General features: G+C 54.4%; 8 protein-coding genes across 8 annotated transcripts; 4 read left to right on the top strand and 4 right to left on the bottom strand.

Moving 5' to 3' along the window:
* Positions 1-81: 81 nt before the first annotated feature.
* Positions 82-1,753, bottom strand: BAUCODRAFT_150200 (uncharacterized protein; the record flags this gene model as incomplete). Its single annotated transcript, XM_007680769.1, has 3 exons — positions 82-706; positions 766-1,615; positions 1,669-1,753. The coding sequence occupies 3 exons, from the start codon at positions 1,751-1,753 to the stop codon at positions 82-84; spliced, it is 1,560 nt and encodes a 519-aa protein (XP_007678959.1).
* A 714-nt stretch (positions 1,754-2,467) lies between these two features.
* BAUCODRAFT_36439 (uncharacterized protein) lies at positions 2,468-4,676 on the top strand. Its single transcript, XM_007680438.1, has 2 exons — positions 2,468-3,031; positions 3,083-4,676. Exons 1-2 carry the CDS (start codon positions 2,848-2,850, stop codon positions 4,375-4,377), a joined length of 1,479 nt encoding a protein of 492 aa, XP_007678628.1. The 5' UTR covers positions 2,468-2,847; the 3' UTR covers positions 4,378-4,676.
* Positions 4,677-5,096: 420 nt separating this feature from the next.
* Positions 5,097-9,673, top strand: BAUCODRAFT_75202 (uncharacterized protein; the record flags this gene model as incomplete). Its single annotated transcript, XM_007680625.1, has 2 exons — positions 5,097-6,968; positions 7,037-9,673. 2 exons carry the CDS (start codon positions 5,097-5,099, stop codon positions 9,671-9,673), a joined length of 4,509 nt encoding a protein of 1,502 aa, XP_007678815.1.
* A 99-nt stretch (positions 9,674-9,772) lies between these two features.
* On the bottom strand, positions 9,773-11,754 carry BAUCODRAFT_74593 (uncharacterized protein; the record flags this gene model as incomplete). Its single annotated transcript, XM_007680575.1, has 3 exons — positions 9,773-10,663; positions 10,760-10,895; positions 10,955-11,754. The coding sequence occupies 3 exons, from the start codon at positions 11,752-11,754 to the stop codon at positions 9,773-9,775; spliced, it is 1,827 nt and encodes a 608-aa protein (XP_007678765.1).
* Positions 11,755-12,204: 450 nt separating this feature from the next.
* On the top strand, positions 12,205-14,376 carry BAUCODRAFT_141375 (uncharacterized protein; the record flags this gene model as incomplete). Its single annotated transcript, XM_007680768.1, has 2 exons — positions 12,205-12,243; positions 12,403-14,376. The coding sequence occupies 2 exons, from the start codon at positions 12,205-12,207 to the stop codon at positions 14,245-14,247; spliced, it is 1,884 nt and encodes a 627-aa protein (XP_007678958.1). The 3' UTR covers positions 14,248-14,376.
* A 214-nt stretch (positions 14,377-14,590) lies between these two features.
* On the top strand, positions 14,591-15,103 carry BAUCODRAFT_158604 (uncharacterized protein; the record flags this gene model as incomplete). The annotated part of the gene is made up of 3 exons (XM_007680767.1): positions 14,591-14,704; positions 14,765-15,014; positions 15,072-15,103. Coding segments are annotated over 3 exons (396 nt in total), but the record flags the coding sequence as incomplete, so codon positions are not given.
* A 103-nt stretch (positions 15,104-15,206) lies between these two features.
* Positions 15,207-17,488, bottom strand: BAUCODRAFT_216247 (uncharacterized protein). The gene is made up of 4 exons (XM_007680766.1): positions 16,427-17,488; positions 16,338-16,367; positions 15,653-16,263; positions 15,207-15,584 (listed from the first exon to the last, which is right to left on the bottom strand). Exons 1-4 carry the CDS (start codon positions 17,087-17,089, stop codon positions 15,356-15,358), a joined length of 1,533 nt encoding a protein of 510 aa, XP_007678956.1. The 5' UTR covers positions 17,090-17,488; the 3' UTR covers positions 15,207-15,355.
* On the bottom strand, positions 17,489-18,699 carry BAUCODRAFT_216246 (uncharacterized protein). Its single transcript, XM_007680765.1, has 2 exons — positions 18,277-18,699; positions 17,489-18,225 (listed from the first exon to the last, which is right to left on the bottom strand). The coding sequence occupies exons 1-2, from the start codon at positions 18,552-18,554 to the stop codon at positions 17,889-17,891; spliced, it is 615 nt and encodes a 204-aa protein (XP_007678955.1). The 5' UTR covers positions 18,555-18,699; the 3' UTR covers positions 17,489-17,888.
* Positions 18,700-19,254: the final 555 nt, after the last annotated feature.

Below are 19,254 nucleotides of genomic sequence, written 5' to 3'. Positions count from 1 at the left end.
AGAGCATCGATGGCGGTTGAGACATGCATAAGATACCCAGATAGCGCAGTGTAGCGTCATCAATTGATCGCGCTGTAACTTCTACGCACCATCTACCTCCTCTCTATGAGGACTGTACATTGGCGGGACCTCGTTGGCCGGCATCTCATGCCTACTTTCGATACCCGGCGGCAATGCCGCCGAAGATGGACTACGACCCAGTTCTACGTCGCCCTCTTGCGCTTCTAGTTCCTGCGCCAAAGCCCTCTTGCCCGAGTGCAGCTCCGCCACCGGCGTTTCAAGCTCTACTTTCTGGTTTCCATCGAGCATGACCGCACGTTCAATCTCCTTGCCGTCTGCTTCTGGTAAAGCGTCTGCAGATTGTGACTTGGTGTTTCGTTTTCGGCGTAAGTAGATGACGCCAAGGACGATGGCCAAGAGTAGCGCTGCACCTCCCAAGCCAACACCAACGCCAACACCGGTCTTTGCGGGGCTGGACAGGCCTTGTTGAGTACCAGAAAGCGTGGACACAGTGCTGTTACTCGCAATGCCACTACTGCTGTTCCTAGCTGCTGCTATACCGCCGCGGTCGGTTAGCGATGCACAGGTATAGTTGCCTGAAATGGCGTGCTCTTGATAAAGCGTGTCGAAGGAGTCACACGACAGTGCTTGCTGAGAGGTGATGTTGAAGAGCTGGGTGACATTCTTGAGGCTTGGGAGCGTAATGCTGAGACAACTATGTCAGTGCGTTGCATAGAGCACGGGTTCGCGCAGCGTATAACGTACTCTGTGAAGTTGCCAAGGAAGAGCAAGCCGCCTTTTACAGTTTTTAAGGCGGACAATCCCTCCATGGTACTCATTTTGTAGTTGTACGCAATTTCGAGTCCATTCTGGACAGTGTCCAACGCTGGCATAGACAAATTCGTCAGATTGTTGTTAAGTCCAAATCCAAGACCTCCACCAACGAATTGCAAGAGTGGAGCGCTAAAGGTCGTGAAGTAGTTGGCAATGAACACGGCTTGACCGGGTATCTGGGTGAGCGCTGGTACGGACATTGCGGTTACGTTGTAGATCGCAAACTGGTGTGCAGATCCCAGGTTCGGCAGCGAGAGGTTGAGCGCAGGGTTATTGCCCTGGACTTGAAGTAGGCCGGTGATATTGTACAGTTGTAAGTTGAGGTTCACCAATTTGTCGTTGTTCACCACTATCATCCTCACTACGCTCTGCAGTTTAAAACCGTCTAGGCTCCGAATCTGCGTGTTGTTGACTTGGATCATGCCGACACTTTGCACCGTCTGCAGCAGAGACAATGTGTCGAGCTGTGGGATGCCTTGTAGCGTGATGGTGTTGACTGACTGCAGCTGGCTGAAGTTGAACCTTTTCAAGCCGGTCAAGTTGGCAAGAGAGACGCTACTGGTAATGAATTGCAGGCTGTTGGATGAGAGGCTGTTGAGCTGACCGGACCCTGCTGCAATGAAGGAGCCCTGTAGATTGACCAGCCCATCGAAGGACAAATTGCCGGCGGCTTTGGTTGAGAGTGCAACATCGCCGGTGAATGTAGGACAAGCGGTCGCGAAGCTCGCAGCGTCGCTAGCGCTGGTGATGGTCGTTGTTGCCACGCTACAGCTACTTGCTGCTTTCCTGAGCTCAGCATCACCCCTAGAAGCTGATAAGCGCAGAGAAACTTACAAGCCTGCCTGACAACATTGGCGCCGTAGCCACATACTGCCAGCCCAAGCAGCAGTATGTCACGCAAGAGGAGGTAGATGCGCATGGTAAGAAGCCTGATATCTACCTTCCGCGCTACAAGCAAGGAGAGGGAAGATGAGTAAACGAAGCGACTGCAAGGAGGTATACACATCTACTCTCGCACATACAATCCTTCGCTCGCCATGTGTGGCACCCCGCTGCAAAGAAGCTCGACCTTCAAGCGTTGATTCGGCAGTGCCGTGGCGATCAAATCAAGGAGCTGCATGGTCTTAAACATCCTCTAGTTGGCTAACCCAGCTCTGGCCCCCACGAGTAGCGTGTTGTGGCAAAGGAACAGCGCGCGGCAGATACTTGGAGATCCGATTGTGCTGGCCGCAGCGTTGCTGGCGACTATTGTATGGTGTGCAAGAGTTGGACCTACACGATCCAACACGTACCGTGGGTCTCGGGAGCCTCGTGATCGCATCCCATTTGAACCGGAAGCGTTCGGTCATCAGTTGGACCTACCTCCAGCGTGGCTGAACCCAGGTACATGCAGATGTATTTTGTAACACTGCGTGTCTATGCTACAATCTCAGCCAGGCTGATCATCCATTGCACCATAGACACGCAGTCTCAAGGGTACACTTCTGACTGACTGCCGTAGGATTCATGGAGATGGGTGGCTTTGGAGTGTTCAAGTCAGTGTTCGCCCCTCTGACGAATAGGGAAGGAAGCTAGCACAGACCACCACACGCACGGAGGTTTTCCGGCCGGCGTCACATGTCAACCGACAACTACACACTGTGCACTCCGTATCACTTCCACTGTGCGATCGCCAGTCAAGCCACTCTCCTCCTTCTGCTCAGGCGCCTTGATGTATCGCTGGCACTCCCATCACGACCCACGTTGCTTTCATATCGACAACAGCTGATCCTAGAGGGGTATATGATCGACATGCAAGCCGAACAGCACCCACCGCCGTATGCCAGTACGTTCCGTAGCGATCTAGGACCACCACCCTCTCCGCCGGATGTCCTTCAACTTAGAGCACATACGTCAGACATCACACTACCGAGCATCACAACCGTGCTATCTCCCGACTATGAGCGACTCTCATCACCGCAAGGCAGCGTGCCTCGACTGGGCTCACCGGACTCAGTCCGGAGTTTACCACCCATGGAGACACACGTACCTCCCAATGGTGGAAGACTTAGCAACGGGACAGCAGGCAACAGTCCGGCAGATATGAACAGCTTCATGAGCTTCAACGAGCTCAGCCGAAACCCATCCAACGAGACAGATGGTGACGATGCGAGAACGCGCGAGGCTGCGGAGGCACTGGCCGGTCTAGGCAATCCAGGTACGCTCAGCAATATGCAACGGCCATGGCGCACAGACTAATACTGAACAGAGTTCGCTCGCTCACCACAGCACATGCCCCTGCACGTGCACGTGCAGTCACATGCAAGTTCGGAGCCTCGGCAGGAGTCCTATCATGAAGGAGAAGAGCCAATGCTGCAGCTACTGACTCAATCGCATCCATGGATCGGTGGCGCGATTGGGGGCAGTATCTACGCTTACTCCACAACCAAGTCGTATTCGCCTCGGTTCGTGCGAGCTGGTGCGAACATGGTGGAGCGCAACATCGCAAAGCCAGTAGTCAGTACGGTTGGTAGCGTGGGGAGGATGACAGGCGTAGAGGGCGTGGCCAGATGGTATCTGACGCCACGCAGCCATAGCGAGCACGAGCAGGCGGAGCGAGAGCGAGACGGCTCCGGAAGAGGCAAACGGAGACGCGACGCACACGACGAGATGGATGTAGAGTCAGGCCTTGCAAGTCCTCGCTCGGTCGCACGTCGCGACTCGTTCGATTCAGCTATGGAGTCGCTACCGCCATACGGAGCCAGCAAGCCACCATCGTACCGTGAGGAGGCCAGTCCGGCGTCGCTCCACAGGTCAAAGCAACTCCAGCGCCCAGCACATAATCGAACATGGTCGCAGCAGCTCGTAGTATCCGCGTCTGGCCTTAGCGTAGCCATGAGCGAAACATCAGGACAGAGTCTCGTCTATATCTTGGGATTCCTCGGGCGCAGTGCGCAACACATTGCGACACTCACTAACGCGCTCAAGCTTGTGCTTGAGCAGTACGATCAAGCGCGCGACCATTTCCACAAGACGCACGATATGCCAAAACATGACGGTGAGCAGCGCCCACAGACACCGGACCATGACGACGCGGCTCGCAGGCTTGCACAAGTAATCAAACGCCACTGCGATGACATCTGGCAGACGCTTCGCACTGTCACATTCTCCATCTCCAACACGGTGGGTGGCGCCTTGCCAGAGAATGCACGAGAGTTTGTGCGACGCCAGATCTTGTCTCTGCCCGCACGCTGGCAGAAAGTGTCAGACGGTCAGAGCGGCGACAGCGACACCAGCCGTAATGCGCATCGCATGATTGCTTTCGCTACTGAAGGGCTTGATATGATGGAACATGTGGGCCTAGCCTGTAAGGCTACGCTCGACTCTGCAGAGCGTTGGGTTCAAGTCGTCGGTCGGCGCTCGCAGCAACCGCCGCGTAACGGACAAGGCCACACACAACACGCTTTGGGCCCGTATAAGCCCTCTGAAAGCGGCCAGGCCGAAAGTCAGGATCTATCTGACCATGCCATGACAGACGGTGGCGACGAGCAGATGAAAGACTAGAAGTCGCACTTCGCGTACAATTCAACGCTGGCAACAATGCCGCGGCGGTCAGCAATGTCTTGTTTGAGGGCCTATCTTGGTTTGGCCGGAAGCTGTAGCTCGGCGCACGGGATTCGGAGTTGGAAACGGCATTCTATCAACATCAGCATCGTTAGCGTAGCAAAAGAGCGAGGAGTTCAGGCGCTCGTGGAAATCGAGACCAGGGTACGTTAATTGTGTATGATATACAGAGGCAAGCATGTCGACCCAATATCGTCAGCTTCGCCCGCAATCCCAATGCCAATCTGTTTCTATTGTCGTGTAGACACACACTCCACCTTCTGATTTGGTGGGGGAGGGTCATGTGGGCGAGAGTTTGCGGGTCCTCGGCAGATGGTGGGCACTTCGCCCTAATTGCAGCCGCCGACAGCTCTCCACGATGCATCACTTGAGCGGAAATGGTCACCGTTCCTGCAGTATGTACAGGCGCTCCCGCCCATCCGGCTATTGGTATTCGATCGGGCTGCCGCGCCGGGCACCGGCTATACTGCTCGGGTATGACTCCATTGCTACGGTTTGAATAGCGCCGCATGGCGCAAGGCGTGGTAAGCTCAGTGATTAGTATGGTGTATGAAATAAGACCATTGCCGCTATTTCCTTTGTCTGACACCTACAAAGTACCCATGGATGATGAGCTGACAATTACCTGCTGCGGAAGATAAATTAAGACGCATTGTAAGATGGAGGAGTTCGAAGAGAAGGTGGAGCAAGCGTTTCGTCTCAACCACCCTGCCCACCAGCACGGTGGCTACTCATCCACTGAGGTGGACCTCGAAGCCTCAGAACCGCGCACTAACGTTCAGAGTCGCGACTCGGACTATACGCTGACCGGTTTGGAGAAGGAGGCTTACATCCCAACCCAACGAGCCTCCATAGACAGCACTCCAAATGGGCGGTCAAGTCTCGGCGTGAACGTCGTTGGCGCCGAGAAGGAGTTCGCGGAGTTGCAGCGTGAGCTCAGTCATGTGTCGAGAATGCTTTCACGGCAGCAAAGCAGGCGGAGCGAGAAGGGCAGGGTACAGGACGTGGAGAAGGCCGCTTCAACCGGTGTCAGCGACGAACACGAGCCTTTCGACTTGGAAGAGACGTTGAGAGGCAACAAGCGAATGGAAGAAGATGCTGGCATCAAGGGCAAGCAAATTGGTGTTATGTGGGAGGACCTCACGGTTAGAGGAATGGGTGGCAGCAAAATCTATGTTCCAACCTTCCCCGACGCGTTCACTGGCTTCTTTGGGTACCCATTCAAGCTCGCGCTTCGTATGCTCAAGACTAATTCGGAAGCGAAAGAAGTCGACATCTTACACGGCTTCAATGGCGTAGCTAAGCCTGGTGAGATGGTGCTCGTCCTTGGGCGACCGGGCAGCGGCTGCACCACCTTTCTAAAAGTCATGGCAAATCAACGTTTCGGCTATACTGCTATCAACGGCGAAGTGCTCTACGGTCCGTTCACCAGCCAGGAGTTCGAGAAGCGCTACCGGGGAGAGGCTGTCTATTGCCAAGAAGACGACATCCATAACCCGACGCTGACCGTCAAGCAGACTCTGGATTTCGCGCTTGAGTGCAAAGTTCCAGGACAGCGACCGGGAGGATTGAGTGTAGCAGAATTCAGAGACAAGGTCGTGGCGATGCTGTTGCGGATGTTCAATATCGAGCACACGAGGAATACCGTGGTCGGCAACCCGTTCGTGCGCGGCATCTCTGGTGGCGAGCGCAAACGTGTCTCGATCGCTGAGATGATGATTGCGGGTGCTGCAGTCTGCTCTCACGACAACAGCACGCGCGGTCTCGACGCTTCCACCGCCGTAGATTACGCGAAATCGCTTCGCATCATCACTAACATCTACCGTACCACGACATTCGTGTCCCTATACCAGGCTTCCGAAAACATCTACAAGCAGTTTGATAAGGTGCTGGTTATCGACCGGGGGCGGCAGGTCTTCTTCGGCCCTGCACAAGAGGCAAGAGCGTACTTTGAGAGCCTTGGGTTCTTGCCGAAACCGCGCCAGACAACGCCAGACTATCTGACAGGCTGCACGGATCCGTTCGAGCGCGAATATCAGGAAGGCAGAGATGCTACGAATGTACCATCAACCCCTAGCGACCTCGCAGACGCTTTCGAAAGGTCTGACTATGCTAGTCGCAGAGACCAGGAGATGTCAACGTACAGAAAGCGGGTTGGCGAAGAGCAGCAAGTGTACGAAGACTTCAAGCTGGCTGTTATACAAGGCAAAAGGCGTGCATCGAAGAAGTCCGTGTATTCAATACCCTTCTATCTGCAGGTCTGGGCTCTGATCAAGAGGCAGACGACCCTGAAATGGCAGGATCGCTTTGAGCTTACAGTCTCATGGGTCACATCTATCGTGATTGCTATCGTAATAGGTACGGTTTGGCTGCAGCAACCTCAAACGTCTGCTGGAGCGTTCACGAGAGGCGGTGTGCTATTCATTGCACTGCTGTTTAATTGCTTCGAAGCTTTTAGCGAGCTTGCGAATACCATGGTGGGCAGACCCATGCTCAACAAGCATCGAGCCTACACGTTCCACAGACCCTCGGTAAGTTGACTGATGCGCTCCGCTATTTGCTTGGGACAACGCTGACGAGTCACACCCCATGTCATCAGGCGCTATGGCTTGCACAGATGGCGGTGGACCTGACTTTCGCCTTTCCAAGAATACTGGTCTTCTCGATTATCGTCTACTTCATGACAGGGCTGGTGCTCAACGCTGGCGCATTTTTCATATTCGTCTTGGTCATTGTCTCCGGCTATCTAGCGATCACTCTCTTCTTCCGTACCGTGGCTTGTATGTGCCCGGACTTTGATTCCGCCATCAAGTTTGCAGCCGTCATCATCACCTTGTTCGTCTTGACGAGTGGCTATCTCATCCAAGATCAGTCACAACAAGTCTGGCTGAGATGGATCTTCTACATCAACGCACTGGGCCTCGGTTTCGCAGCCATGATGATCAATGAGTTCAGCCGGATAGACCTGATGTGCACAGGCACATCCCTCATCCCATACGGTCCCGGGTATGGCGACATCAACCATCAGGTGTGCACACTGCTCGGTAGCCAACCGGGCACGCCTGTTGTGACTGGGGACAGCTATGTCGAGACAGCGTTCTCGTACTACCCCGATCAGCTTTGGCGGAATTGGGGCATCATATTGGCGCTTATAGTCTTCTTCTTGGTCACTAACGTCTCGCTTGGAGAGTACATCAAGTGGGGAGCTGGTGGCAAGACGGTCACTTTCTTCGCCAAAGAGAACAGTGAACGCAAAAGATTGAATCAGGATTTGCGAGCGAAGAAGGCGCAGCGCACCAAAGGCGAGGAGCAGTGCACTTCGGAGCTGAAGGTCGAATCTGACTCGGTGCTGACGTGGGAGGACTTATGTTACGATGTGCCGGTGCATTCCGGACAACTCCGCCTACTCAACAACGTCTTTGGATATGTCCGACCGGGAGAGCTAACAGCGCTCATGGGCGCTTCTGGTGCTGGGAAGACCACGTTACTGGACGTACTGGCCTCTCGAAAGAACATCGGTGTCATTTCCGGAGACAGGCTTGTCGACGGGATGCCGCCTGGTGCAGACTTCCAACGTGGCACGAGTTACGCCGAGCAGCTTGATGTGCATGAAGGTACACAGACGGTGAGAGAAGCTCTCCGCTTCTCTGCAGATCTGAGGCAACCGTATGAGACGCCGCAGGAGGAGAAGTATGCTTATGTGGAAGAAATCATTGCCCTTCTCGAGATGGAAGACATCGCAGATGCAATTATCGGAAGCCAGGAAAGTGGCTTGGCGGTCGAACAGAAGAAGAGAGTGACCATTGGTGTGGAGCTTGCTGCTCGCCCTTCTTTGCTGCTCTTCCTAGACGAGCCCACAAGCGGGTTGGACAGCCAGAGTGCTTTCAACATCGTCCGCTTCTTGCGCAAGCTTGCTAGATCCGGCCAAGCCATCCTCTGCACAATCCATCAACCGAACGCTTCACTCTTCGAGAGCTTCGACCGCCTACTACTACTACAGAAGGGTGGGCAGTGCGTCTACTTTGGCGAGATTGGCAGCGATGCCAACGTTCTGATTGACTACTTCGCTAGGAACGGCGCAGACTGCCCGCCCGATGCCAACCCTGCTGAGTGGATGCTCGACGCTATCGGCGCTGGTCAAACAGCACGAACAGGCGACAGAGACTGGGCAGACATATGGCGCGAGAGTCCAGAGCTGGTCCGGACTAAAGATGACATCGTGCGGATCAAGGCAGAAAGGAGCTCAGCAGTCCAGTCTCAATCCCGTGTCGAGCAGAAAGAGTACGCCACGCCACTCTGGCACCAGATCAAGATCGTACAAAAACGCGCACACAAAGCCTTCTGGCGCTCGCCCAACTACGGCTTCACGCGCTTCTTCAACCATGTCGCCATCGCCTTATTGACGGGCCTTATGTTCCTTAACCTCAACGACTCGCGGACCAGCCTGCAATACCGTATCTTCGTCATCTTCCAAGTCACGGTCCTTCCCGCACTCATTCTGGCTCAAGTAGAGCCGATGTACGACCTCAGCAGATTGATCTATTACCGTGAGGCGGCCTCGAAGACGTACCGTCAGCTCCCCTTCGCCCTTTCCATGGTACTGGCCGAAATGCCATATAGCGTCCTCTGCGCTGTCGGCTTCTTTGTCACCATCTACTACCCAGCCGGCTTCAATTTGGCGAGCAGTCGAGCCGGATACACCTTCTTCGTCGTGCTGATCACCGAAATCTTCTCAGTGACCCTCGCTCAAACGATCTCGGCTCTGACGCCGAGTACCTTCTTTGCCGTCCTGCTCAACCCCTTCGTTATTGTCATCTTCGCCCTTTTCTGCGGTGTCGCGGTGCCTAAGCCGCAGATTCCGGAGGGCTGGCGGGTGTGGCTATACCAGCTTGACCCGTTCACGCGGCTTATTTCGGGGTTGGTGGCGACAGAGCTGCATGGACTGCCAGTGGTGTGTACAGAGACAGAGCTGAATCACTTCACAGCACCCGCGGGCCAGACGTGCGGAGAGTACATGGCGAGCTTCTTCGCGAACGGCGGTCCCGGCTACATCGTCAACAACATGACCTCAGACTGCGCATACTGTGCGTATAGCGTCGGCGATCAATTCTATGAGCCACTTGGCATCAGCTTTGACAAGCGATGGAGGGATTTTGGCATATTATGCGCGTTTATCGGGAGCAATTTGATATTGCTGGCCATCGGCAGTAGATACCTGAACTTCAACAGGCGCTAGTGTAGATTGGCCCATGTCAATCATAACGGCACTGCATGCGCTTGTTCCTTCATGATACATACACTTGACTACTCAAGCGGTATGGCCACGTGTATGTGTTCAGCACGGCCCGATCATTTGTGCCAACTGGGCCAAACCGTCCTGACTCGCCACCGCAGTCTCGTCATCCTTCAACAGCTCCTCGATCTTGCTCTTCTCCTTTATCTTGAAGAAAGCAGTCACACCATCCGCCAACCTCTTGCTCGTCGGCTCCAGCTCCTCCTCGTTGATGGCCGCAAAGCAGAGTCTGAAGTACTTCCACCCCTCCTTCTCCCTGATTTCGGGTGTCGGACTGAAGATCGTTCCCGGCGAGACCAACACCAAGAACGGCTTGGTTGTCCAGAGGATCCAAAGTGCGCGCGCGAGCCGCTCCAGTTCGTTGGCCTTGGCGTATGTGGCGTACAGTGGGTGATTATCAAAGTGGACCTTCAGCCAGATAAACATGCCGCCGATTGGCCAGTCGAAGGAATAGATTTGTGTCTTCTCAACAACGGACCATTCATCTGCTTCTTCGGAAAGGCTATTGCGACGGCCGGACTTCACGAGGAAACGGCCGTCGTCGAGGATGTGGCACATCTTCTGCATGCGACGTTCATAGTTGCCGCGCAGCCCCTCAAGCCAGCGGACCCAGCCATCAGCTTTCCAGCCATCGCCGTTGAGCGGACCGCCTTTACTGCCTTTCGAAGGCTTCTTGTCCGAAGCCAGACCGCTCTGATCGGGCCCGAGGATGAGCTCGGCGATCATGCTCTGCACGAAACCCGAAGGCTGCTGCGTGCTCGTCTCGGTAATACGTAAGATCCGCTCCACGAGCGCAGGCTGGGCGGAGATCCAACCGAGTCTGCACCCTGGTGCGACGGTCTTGGAGAAAGTGTCGAGGCGAATGACGCGGCCTTCGGTGTCAACGTTGATAAAGGAAGGGACAAGACTGTCGAGGAAGGCGTAGCCGCTGCTCTTCCAGTCGTCTGGGTGAGGTTCAGCGTTGGCAAACATGTTAACTGAGGGGTTGAAGGAGGTGTTGGAAGAGTCGGAGGTTGTGGTTGTGTTGACAGCGGTGGAGGTCGGGAACTGGAGGTACCAGTACGGGTCATCTTCGACAATGATGATATCGTACTGGTTGCAAAGCGCGATGATGTCGCGGCGGCGTTGCAGAGAGAGCACGCCAGACGTAGGGTTCTGACCCATGCTATGCAGGACGCTGTTAGCTTAAGATTATCGTCGTGCCGTTGTAGAATCGGTACGTACGTGACCATGTACATCAAGTGCGGCCGCTTGCCCTTCTTCGTATCCCACTTCTCCAAGACGTCCCTCAGCCCTCCTGGGCCATCAGCCTTCATACCCTCATCATCAATCTTGACGGGAACGATGTTCAAGCCTCTAGGCCTGGCAGCTTGCACGGCATTCATGTAGCAGAACTCTTCCACCAGGAGACCTTCACGATCCCTGATCCAGTCCTTCTCCTCCGACCACTCGTTCGACAAGGCTTGGAGCACCTTGGAGAAGCCATCCGTATTGCCGCATGTCAAGATAACCTCCGGTCCGCCGTTGTATGGACAGTTGGGGTGCATGTGGTCGCGCGTAAACTCGCGGATGAAGTAGTAGAGCGGCGGGTAGCCTTGAGCGGTGCCATACTGAAGCGCAGTGCTCAGATCGATCTTCTTGATCGGATTCTTCTGCTGGCTGGTATGCGGGACGTAGACAGTGCCTTGAGGTTGGTTCAACGGACTCTGGGTTGCGCCGACGCCCAGCTTCGACACCCTCTTCGCGACATCATCTTCACTTGGTGGTGGGTCGACGGGCTTGTTGGGCGTTGGTTGCCATCGTTCTGGCTTAGCAACCTTCGCTTCGAGCGTATCGAAGGGGAAGTAGTAATTGTTGGGTAAACCTCCCGCAAGCTGTCCAATGCCAGGAATGGCGAAGTACTTGTAGAACTGCTTGATGGAGCTGGCTTGTCGGGTGCGAGTCGCTCTGCTTAAGTGATGCGTCAAGTCCTTGGGCTCCGGGCGATGGTCGATGGCGCCATCTTGCGCCTTCAAGCTTGCCATTATCGTAACTTCACCAAGACTTAAGCGATGGTGATGATGCGATTTGTTGATGAACGGAATGACAACAAACCACCCACACACATTAACAGTAACGATTAGGCCGCCCTTATCGGTGTATACACGCTGGTTACTAATCTCGCTCAATGACGGCTTCTTACGCCCTAGCGAACCGCAACAGCCCAGTGCCGAGTTCCAACAAGGGAAGGTTGGCGGAGTGGAACTCCGCTTCGCCCGCTGCCGTTCCTGCATCGATACCGGGCCACTAATGTACATGTGCAGGGCATGAGGTGCTGTTCGTAATCAGTTAGATCTCACTAATGTAATAGTGGTGTCCTTGCATGGCACGATATGGACGAATATGATCAGGCGTACATCATAATTGACGATTAAACTTCTCCGTCTGCAACAGGTGATAGCGTTTGGAGTTCACCAACGGACAAACTCGGCGTAATGGTATCATACGACCGGCAAGATGCAGAGCAAGCACAAGTCAATGGCGTAGACGGACAACTGGAAACATACCACGACGATGCAGACGATGAGACCATCATTGGTCCGGACGCGCCATTGCGAGGCTCTGACAGGCCTTCAGCCGAGTTCGACGGACTGCATTTGGGAGGCGCTGAGCGTGGTCAATGGCGCGACAAGCTTGCTGAGCGCGTACCGCCACGAGTGAAGAGTGCATGGCGGGCGGCGGTGGAATGGGTCAAAGGCCCTGATCCGCCACGCATCTTCCACATCACGCCTGTCTTCGCGAAGATGCAGGATGCGCCCCTCGCACTCTTGGATCGGTATGCGCCGAAGAAGATCCAACGCTTCTGGTTGCTCGTGGCGCTATACGGCTGCTGGCTTCTGGCATTCTCGCTCGTACTGCGAGCAAGCAGCTTCTCTTCGAGCATTCCGGGCTACGGCAGCCCCGTTCGCCTAGGATGCGGCAACCGGTATTGGGACGATGGAAACGGCTGCGGCTTGAATGGCGACCGATGCCGACCATTCACAAACGCCTCGCTAGCATTCCGTTGTCCGGCCGATTGCCACAAGACCCACGTACTCAACCCACACGCTGTGGGAGACCAAGAGATCGTTTACCGACCGCTCGTTATTGGTGGGCCCACGGATCATCAAACGGGCTTCGAAGACGTTCTCGTAGACAACGCTATCTACCGCGGTGACAGCTTCATTTGCGGCTCTGCCGTACACGCAGGCTTCATTAAAGATGCCGAAGGCGGCTGTGGTGTGCTCACCTTGACCGGCGAGCAGCCTTCCTTCACTTCATCCAAACACCACGGCATTGAAAGCGTAGGATTTGACAGCTATTTCCCGCGTTCCTTTGGCTTCCTCTCGGGCACAAGAGCATCTTGCAAAGACTTACGCTGGCCTGCTCTCGCTGTTTCTGTCTTCTTCACCGTAGTGCTGAGCTTGTTCACCACAGACCCTGCCGTCTTCTTCTGGAGCGTCTTCGTCATATCTTTCTTCCAGACTGCCCTAGCTACCGACCCTCCCAATCTAACCAATTACTACAGCCTGCTCTCGGTCGCCTTTGGCCGCTTCCTGCCCGCTTGCTTTTGTGGTTGGGTCACGTACCGCTACACCGTTCAGCGGACACTCGCCGGCCTCACCGCACAAGTTGAAAAGACGTTCCTCTGGCTTGGGCCGCTCTGGGTCGGGGCTCTCAACAATCAGACCTTCGACAAGATCCCTATCCAGCGACTGACCCCCCATGACATCCGAGCACAACCCGGGGCCATACCTGCATTGATCATCGTCATCCTCACAATCTTCTTCATTGCTCTTGGTCAAGCCTGGTCTTTCCGCCTCGAAGGCCGTATGCCGCGGTACCTGCTTATTTATGGCCTGATGGTCGCCGCCTTGCTCGTCATGATCTCAGTACCTGGTCTCGACCTGCGCATCCACCACTATATTCTTGCCTTACTCCTGCTACCCGGAACATCCTTCCAGAACCGCCCTAGTCTTCTCTACCAAGGCTTGCTGGTCGGTCTCTTCGTCAATGGCATTGCTCGGTGGGGGTTCGATAGTATCCTGCAAACACCCGGCGAGCTATTCCAGGGAGCGCAGCAAGGCACGCTACTACCTGCAGTCTCCGTGCTTGCGATTGGAGCGAGTAATATAACTTTCAACCTTGGCCCGTTGCCGCAGTACGAGCGCAAGGCGGATGTTTTCTGGGATGGCATTAGCGTGTTAGTGAACGATGTTGAGCGGTTTAAAGGATACGCGGATGATCGTTCGTATTGGGGCGACGTAGACACCGGAGTCGGGAACTACACCTGGACTTGGAGAAGACATCGACATGGAAAGCATTATGATCTGAACGAGATTGATGATCTGGACGGTGGTGTAGAGACTGAAGCCGTGGGTGATATACCAGAGTACTTTCGCTTTGCGTACCTAGCAGGTAGCTCGGCCGGTGACTACAGCAAGGCTGGCAAGTGGGCGAGTGATGGTTGGACACAGATGGAGCCGGGACCAAGCTGATAGCTCTACCATATTGTATAGTGTTGCGCTGTATAGAAGTTTTGAAGACTTAGAGTCGTGCATATGTGCATTGAGACTCACCACTCAGATATCGAGCTAGGACATGGCATGGTCGCCTTTCTTTGATGGTCAAACAGCTTTTAGATGCAACGAGTCTCAACTCAGGCTGAGTCAGCACTTAACCATGCGGTGACTGCAAAGGGAAGCTCGTAATGTAAGTTTGCAGGACCGGTGTATAAGATCGTTGGCTTGGACAATGCGAACCTGGCGACGTACACGGCACGCGTCGAGCTATCAACGCCAACAATCTCCTAACGTCTTTCACAAGTTCTAGTGGGAATCAATGGCGTTTGAACTGCAGCCTCTCGAGTCATCTGATGCTGAGCGATGCGTAACAATATACTTCGCGGCCTTCCAGAACCCACATTCACTCGCTGTTTGGCCAAGGATCGCAACAGTGAGGCAGTAGAACAGAGATCACTTCTGGACTGACAAAGCGCTGATGCTTCCTTACTAGGTACGAGCATGGTGGGAGCAGATGATCCGCGATGAGCTCAACGAAGAAGGCTCGCATTGGCGCAAGGCAGTCTTCAAAGACACTGGCGAGCTCGTCGGCTACTGCAAGTGGCGACACCACGCTGCCGGTCAGACGCTCGATACTCAGCTACCAGAGTGGCCTAAAGGCGCAGACACGGCGCTGGCCGATGAGACGTTTGGCGCATGGGTGAGGATGCATCCTGAGTTGATGGGTTCAAGAGCGCATTGGTGTAAGTCGGTATTAACTCAGGATCAAATGCGCGTTTGCGACTGAGACAGAGCAATAGATCTAGAGATGGTGGCGACCGATCCAGCGTATCAGGGACGCGGTGTTGGCTCGCAAATGATGCGCTGGGGCCTCGAGCGAGCAGATTGTGATGGCGCAGAAGCGTATCTTGAGGCATCGCCCGATGCTGTGGCTTTGTATGAGCGTCATGGTTTCCGAGAAGCCGGAAGAACAGACACTTGGATTGACAATGAAAGGGTCAAGGAGACCTGGTATCGCAACTTGTTCATGATCCGTCCCGCAAGAAAAGCAGATCTCGTGGAGTAACTACTTCGATAACGAAGCCTATGCTGCAACCTTGTACTTGAGGTATACCCGCTTTGTTGGCTTCTGTGCTGAGGAGTTGTTGCGCTCGGCTGAAGGTAGTTTCGATATGGGTTTGCCTGTTTTGTCGACAACCTTGACGTCATCGAAGTATGCCAGAAAGAAAGCGACGATGACATTGTTTTCCAGCTTCGCGAAGCGCTGTCCAGCGCATGGGTGGCGACCCAATCCCCAGCCCATCCAGCCATACCTGATAACCATAGGTGCAAATGTCAGTGATGTCTCAAACACATGTCGGGTATGCGCGGGTCTGCTTACGGTATCTTCTTGTCTTCCGCTCTTTCCGGCAGGTATCGCGATGGATCCCATTTCTCCGGATCGGGGTAGAGCGCAGGGTCGTAGTGGACGTCGCCGACAGCGTATGCTAAGTAGGCGTCCTTGGGAATGACCTCAGTACCCTGCTTGTTGAGCGGAATGTCGTGGCCCGAGATGTTCTTCCGGAAAGCGGTGCCGGGCGTCTGCACGCGGATGGTGTCTTTGAGACACAGATCGATTAACTCGAAGTCATTCTCCCATGCCTCGATTGGAACCTGCATCAGGCGCTCCTTCAGCGGTAAAGACGAGTCGGAGCAGTAACGGTCCGCGACGCTGATCACTTCCTCCCTGACACGATCGAACCAGTATCGGTTATGGGCAAGGTAGATGAGTATCCAAGCCGCGTTGATGCCGCTGTTGAGTTGACCAGCGAACAGTGCGCCAATGACAAAGGTGATGATATCTTTGATGCTGTCGCCTAGATCCATGAGGTATTGCAAGGGATCATCCTCGCGCAGTCCCTCGTTCTGACGAGCATCGACAATGCGTTTGAATATAATATACAGCTGTGCGCCACCGTACGTGCGCTTGGCTTGTGACAAAGAGGGCATCCACTAGAGGTGGTAGGTGTATTTGGTCAGCATTGACTGAGGTTCCAAGCAGAGGTTCTGATCAACCATAGACGTACTGGGTACATAATCGCCCACGGTGTGCTCGCCTATTCTCATCAGCAAAGTTTCAATGATCACATAAGGTTTGGTGGGATGGATTGCACACCATCTCTACTGCCTCGAAATGTGAAAGGCACTGGTCTAGCAGTGCTGGGTCCTCCGCAATATCCTTGCACGCCACAGTTCTCATGGTCAACTGGAATACTATGCGGTAGATGCTGTCGAAGGGATCCGTAATACCTTCAGGTTCTGCCGCCAGCTGGTCCAGGTTCTTGCGTGCATCTTGCAGGAGATAAGGCAAGCCTTTCTTTAGCTGTGGGCCTTTGACCATATTGGTGAGCCTTTTGGCGAAATGGCTGCTGAAGTCTTCCACATTGCGATCGGCATCTGAAGGGTTGATGTCTTCCTTGACCGGCGGGGCTCCCGCTAACAAAGCAGCGTATCCGTCTCCGAAGCTCATATCCTTACTGTCGAAGAACAATTTGCGAGCATACGGGCCGGAAACACCAATCACCGGGTGCTTGCCGGCGTAAAAGGAGAAGTTACCAGTCGGCGAGTCTGTTATTGCTCGCTTGAAGAAATCCCATCGCTCGGTGAAAAATTGGAATGATCCAATGATAGGGTACGCGTCCTTGGTCAAAGGCGGTGCGTTTTCGGGAAAGGAGGGCTTGCTGAACAAGTAGGCGAAGAGGCTCACCAGCACAGCGACGCCACCAAACACCACGGCAATGGTGACTTCAGTGATCTGCGGTTGGATTGAGGTCGACATGTTGCTGCTACGTGTAGGCTGTTTTGATGGACACGAGCTGGACAAGATCGTGCTGAAGACAGCCGCAAGAGTGCATTGAATAAGTGAGATGCGCAAGAGTATTGCTTACTAGACACTTGGATGGTGATACAACGTCACGTTAGGCGGATTGTTGCCCTAATGTCAGACTCGGGATCACTGACGACGATGAGGTGCAGCTGGCTGCTGGTCTCCCGACTCATGCGTGTAAGCCAATCAGATGTCATCAACCCTGATCTACGGAAGATATTCCTTCCGAGGTCTTGGCGCTCGTCTAGAAGGTATTTCCCCGCCGCGGCCGCTTGCGTACAGCATTTTCCATATAGGGTGCAGATTTCGCTTAGTAGAAGCGAAAGCTCCATAAGCGTGGCACGGCAGATACGAGCTACGGTTGTTGACCTCGACAGTCGCTTCCACGCACGCTTTCTGGGTGGCTCATACCTGGGCTGCCGATCGCCTGATCCGTAACATTCGGCGCATGGCGTACCCGGTACATGAGTGCAGCATGGGGCTCTAAATCCAGTGTTGGCTGAGCAGTTGAACACACTGCAGGGATCTTAGCGCATGAGCCTTGCAATCCAGCGGTCTTTGAATCTTGGGCAATGGGCCGTAACCTTGTAAGAGGTGCAAGGCATCAATAAACGGCCGTGAATTGAATAACAGACACTCAACGGCATCGAGTGGGCGAGATGTTCCGATAGTTCTTGGACTTGGCGGCGGGTCGATAGCCGCAGTAAGTCGGCCATGGAAAGATACGCCAGACTCTTAGTGGTGATGGACGTCAAGCGTTCATCTGCTTGCCTTCCACATACGCCTTCAGATCTCGGCACCAGTCTTGGAAGCGATCTTTCAGCGCCTGCTCATACTTCTTCTTGACGGAATTCGCGAACATGCCGCCGAACGTCTGCCACGTGCGGTATATCGTCGTGCCATCGCCAACATCCTCCAGCTCGTTCGTTCGCTCGGCTTTGATCACGAAACCAGGTGCCATCAGCGCCGCGTTGTGTAATGACCAACGGATGTGCGTAAGCGCTGGTGGATCGTGGTCTGCCAACGTCCTTAGAGGGCCCACGTGCGTGCATTGTTCTTTGCTCGTTGTTCTGTCATCTTCCGTCATCCTGCGATAACGTCAGGTTGCTGCTGAGACGTACGGGTATTGGTTGTCTCACCTGACTGAGAATATCATATTGGTGCCCTCCTCCATTCGCAACGCTCTGTGGTGAGAATGTGGGTGACTTGTTACCTTCACGTCGAAGACGAAGCTGTTCCAATCCTTCCACTTTTCAATGTCTAGAATCGCGTCGTAGACAGCCTTTGGTGGCGCGTTGATTTTTGTATCTGCATAGATGGAGAAGACACCCCCATTCTCTAGGTAGTGGCTCCTGCGCGGTCCTGTATTGTTCGCGTCTCGAAAGGCATCACCCTCCAGTAGGTGCGGTGGAGCCATAGCTCAGGCACGATGGATGGCTCAGCCGACTACGGCGACGTGCGAACAGTCTCTTGGATATCTCAGCCATGGCTAGTATGGTCGATAGGGCAGCTCGATCGCTAGGAAGCCAAGAGTTACAATGACATGCTGACTAAGCATTGTAATTGGGGTTTGGATCTAATGAAATCGGACACCAGAGTTGGCAATGTCACCATCGAGATTGTTCGAAAATGCTGTTCGCGAAACAACCCAAGGCCTCCCGTCCTCGGTGTTAACAGGCTTGGCTTGTTACTGAAGGTCGCGAACGAGTCACCACGTTCCACCTGCTGGCTCGGCCCGCCATGTCCGCACTTCACCTGCGTTCCCGAGACGCGTCAACAACCACTTGTTTGAGGACACAATTGGACGATGACACGAGTATGCGTTTAAGTCATGCCAGAGCCGACGCGCCAGCGCTTCAGGCCTCGTCGAAGATCTGAGGAGCCTTCGCCGCGCAGAACCAGAAGACCGCAACCACTGGCTGCGCTCTGCACAGAGCCCCAGAACATACAACGCACTACCTCCGTACCACGTCGCAGATGGTGAAATCATGTTCCCTTACCGCCTGGACGTCAGGACGCGCAGGTGTGAACATTGCACTCAAATAACGATCATCTCCTGCTCCCTCTCTTCACGTTCTTCTCGCTTCTTCCGCCTTGCAAAGGCCTCTAACAACAGC

The sequence above is a fragment of the Baudoinia panamericana genome, assembly GCF_000338955.1.
Source record: "Baudoinia panamericana UAMH 10762 unplaced genomic scaffold BAUCOscaffold_10, whole genome shotgun sequence".
NCBI classification, from domain to species: Eukaryota; Fungi; Ascomycota; class Dothideomycetes; order Mycosphaerellales; family Teratosphaeriaceae; genus Baudoinia; species Baudoinia panamericana.
This window is presented reverse-complemented; position numbering and strand designations above follow the sequence as displayed.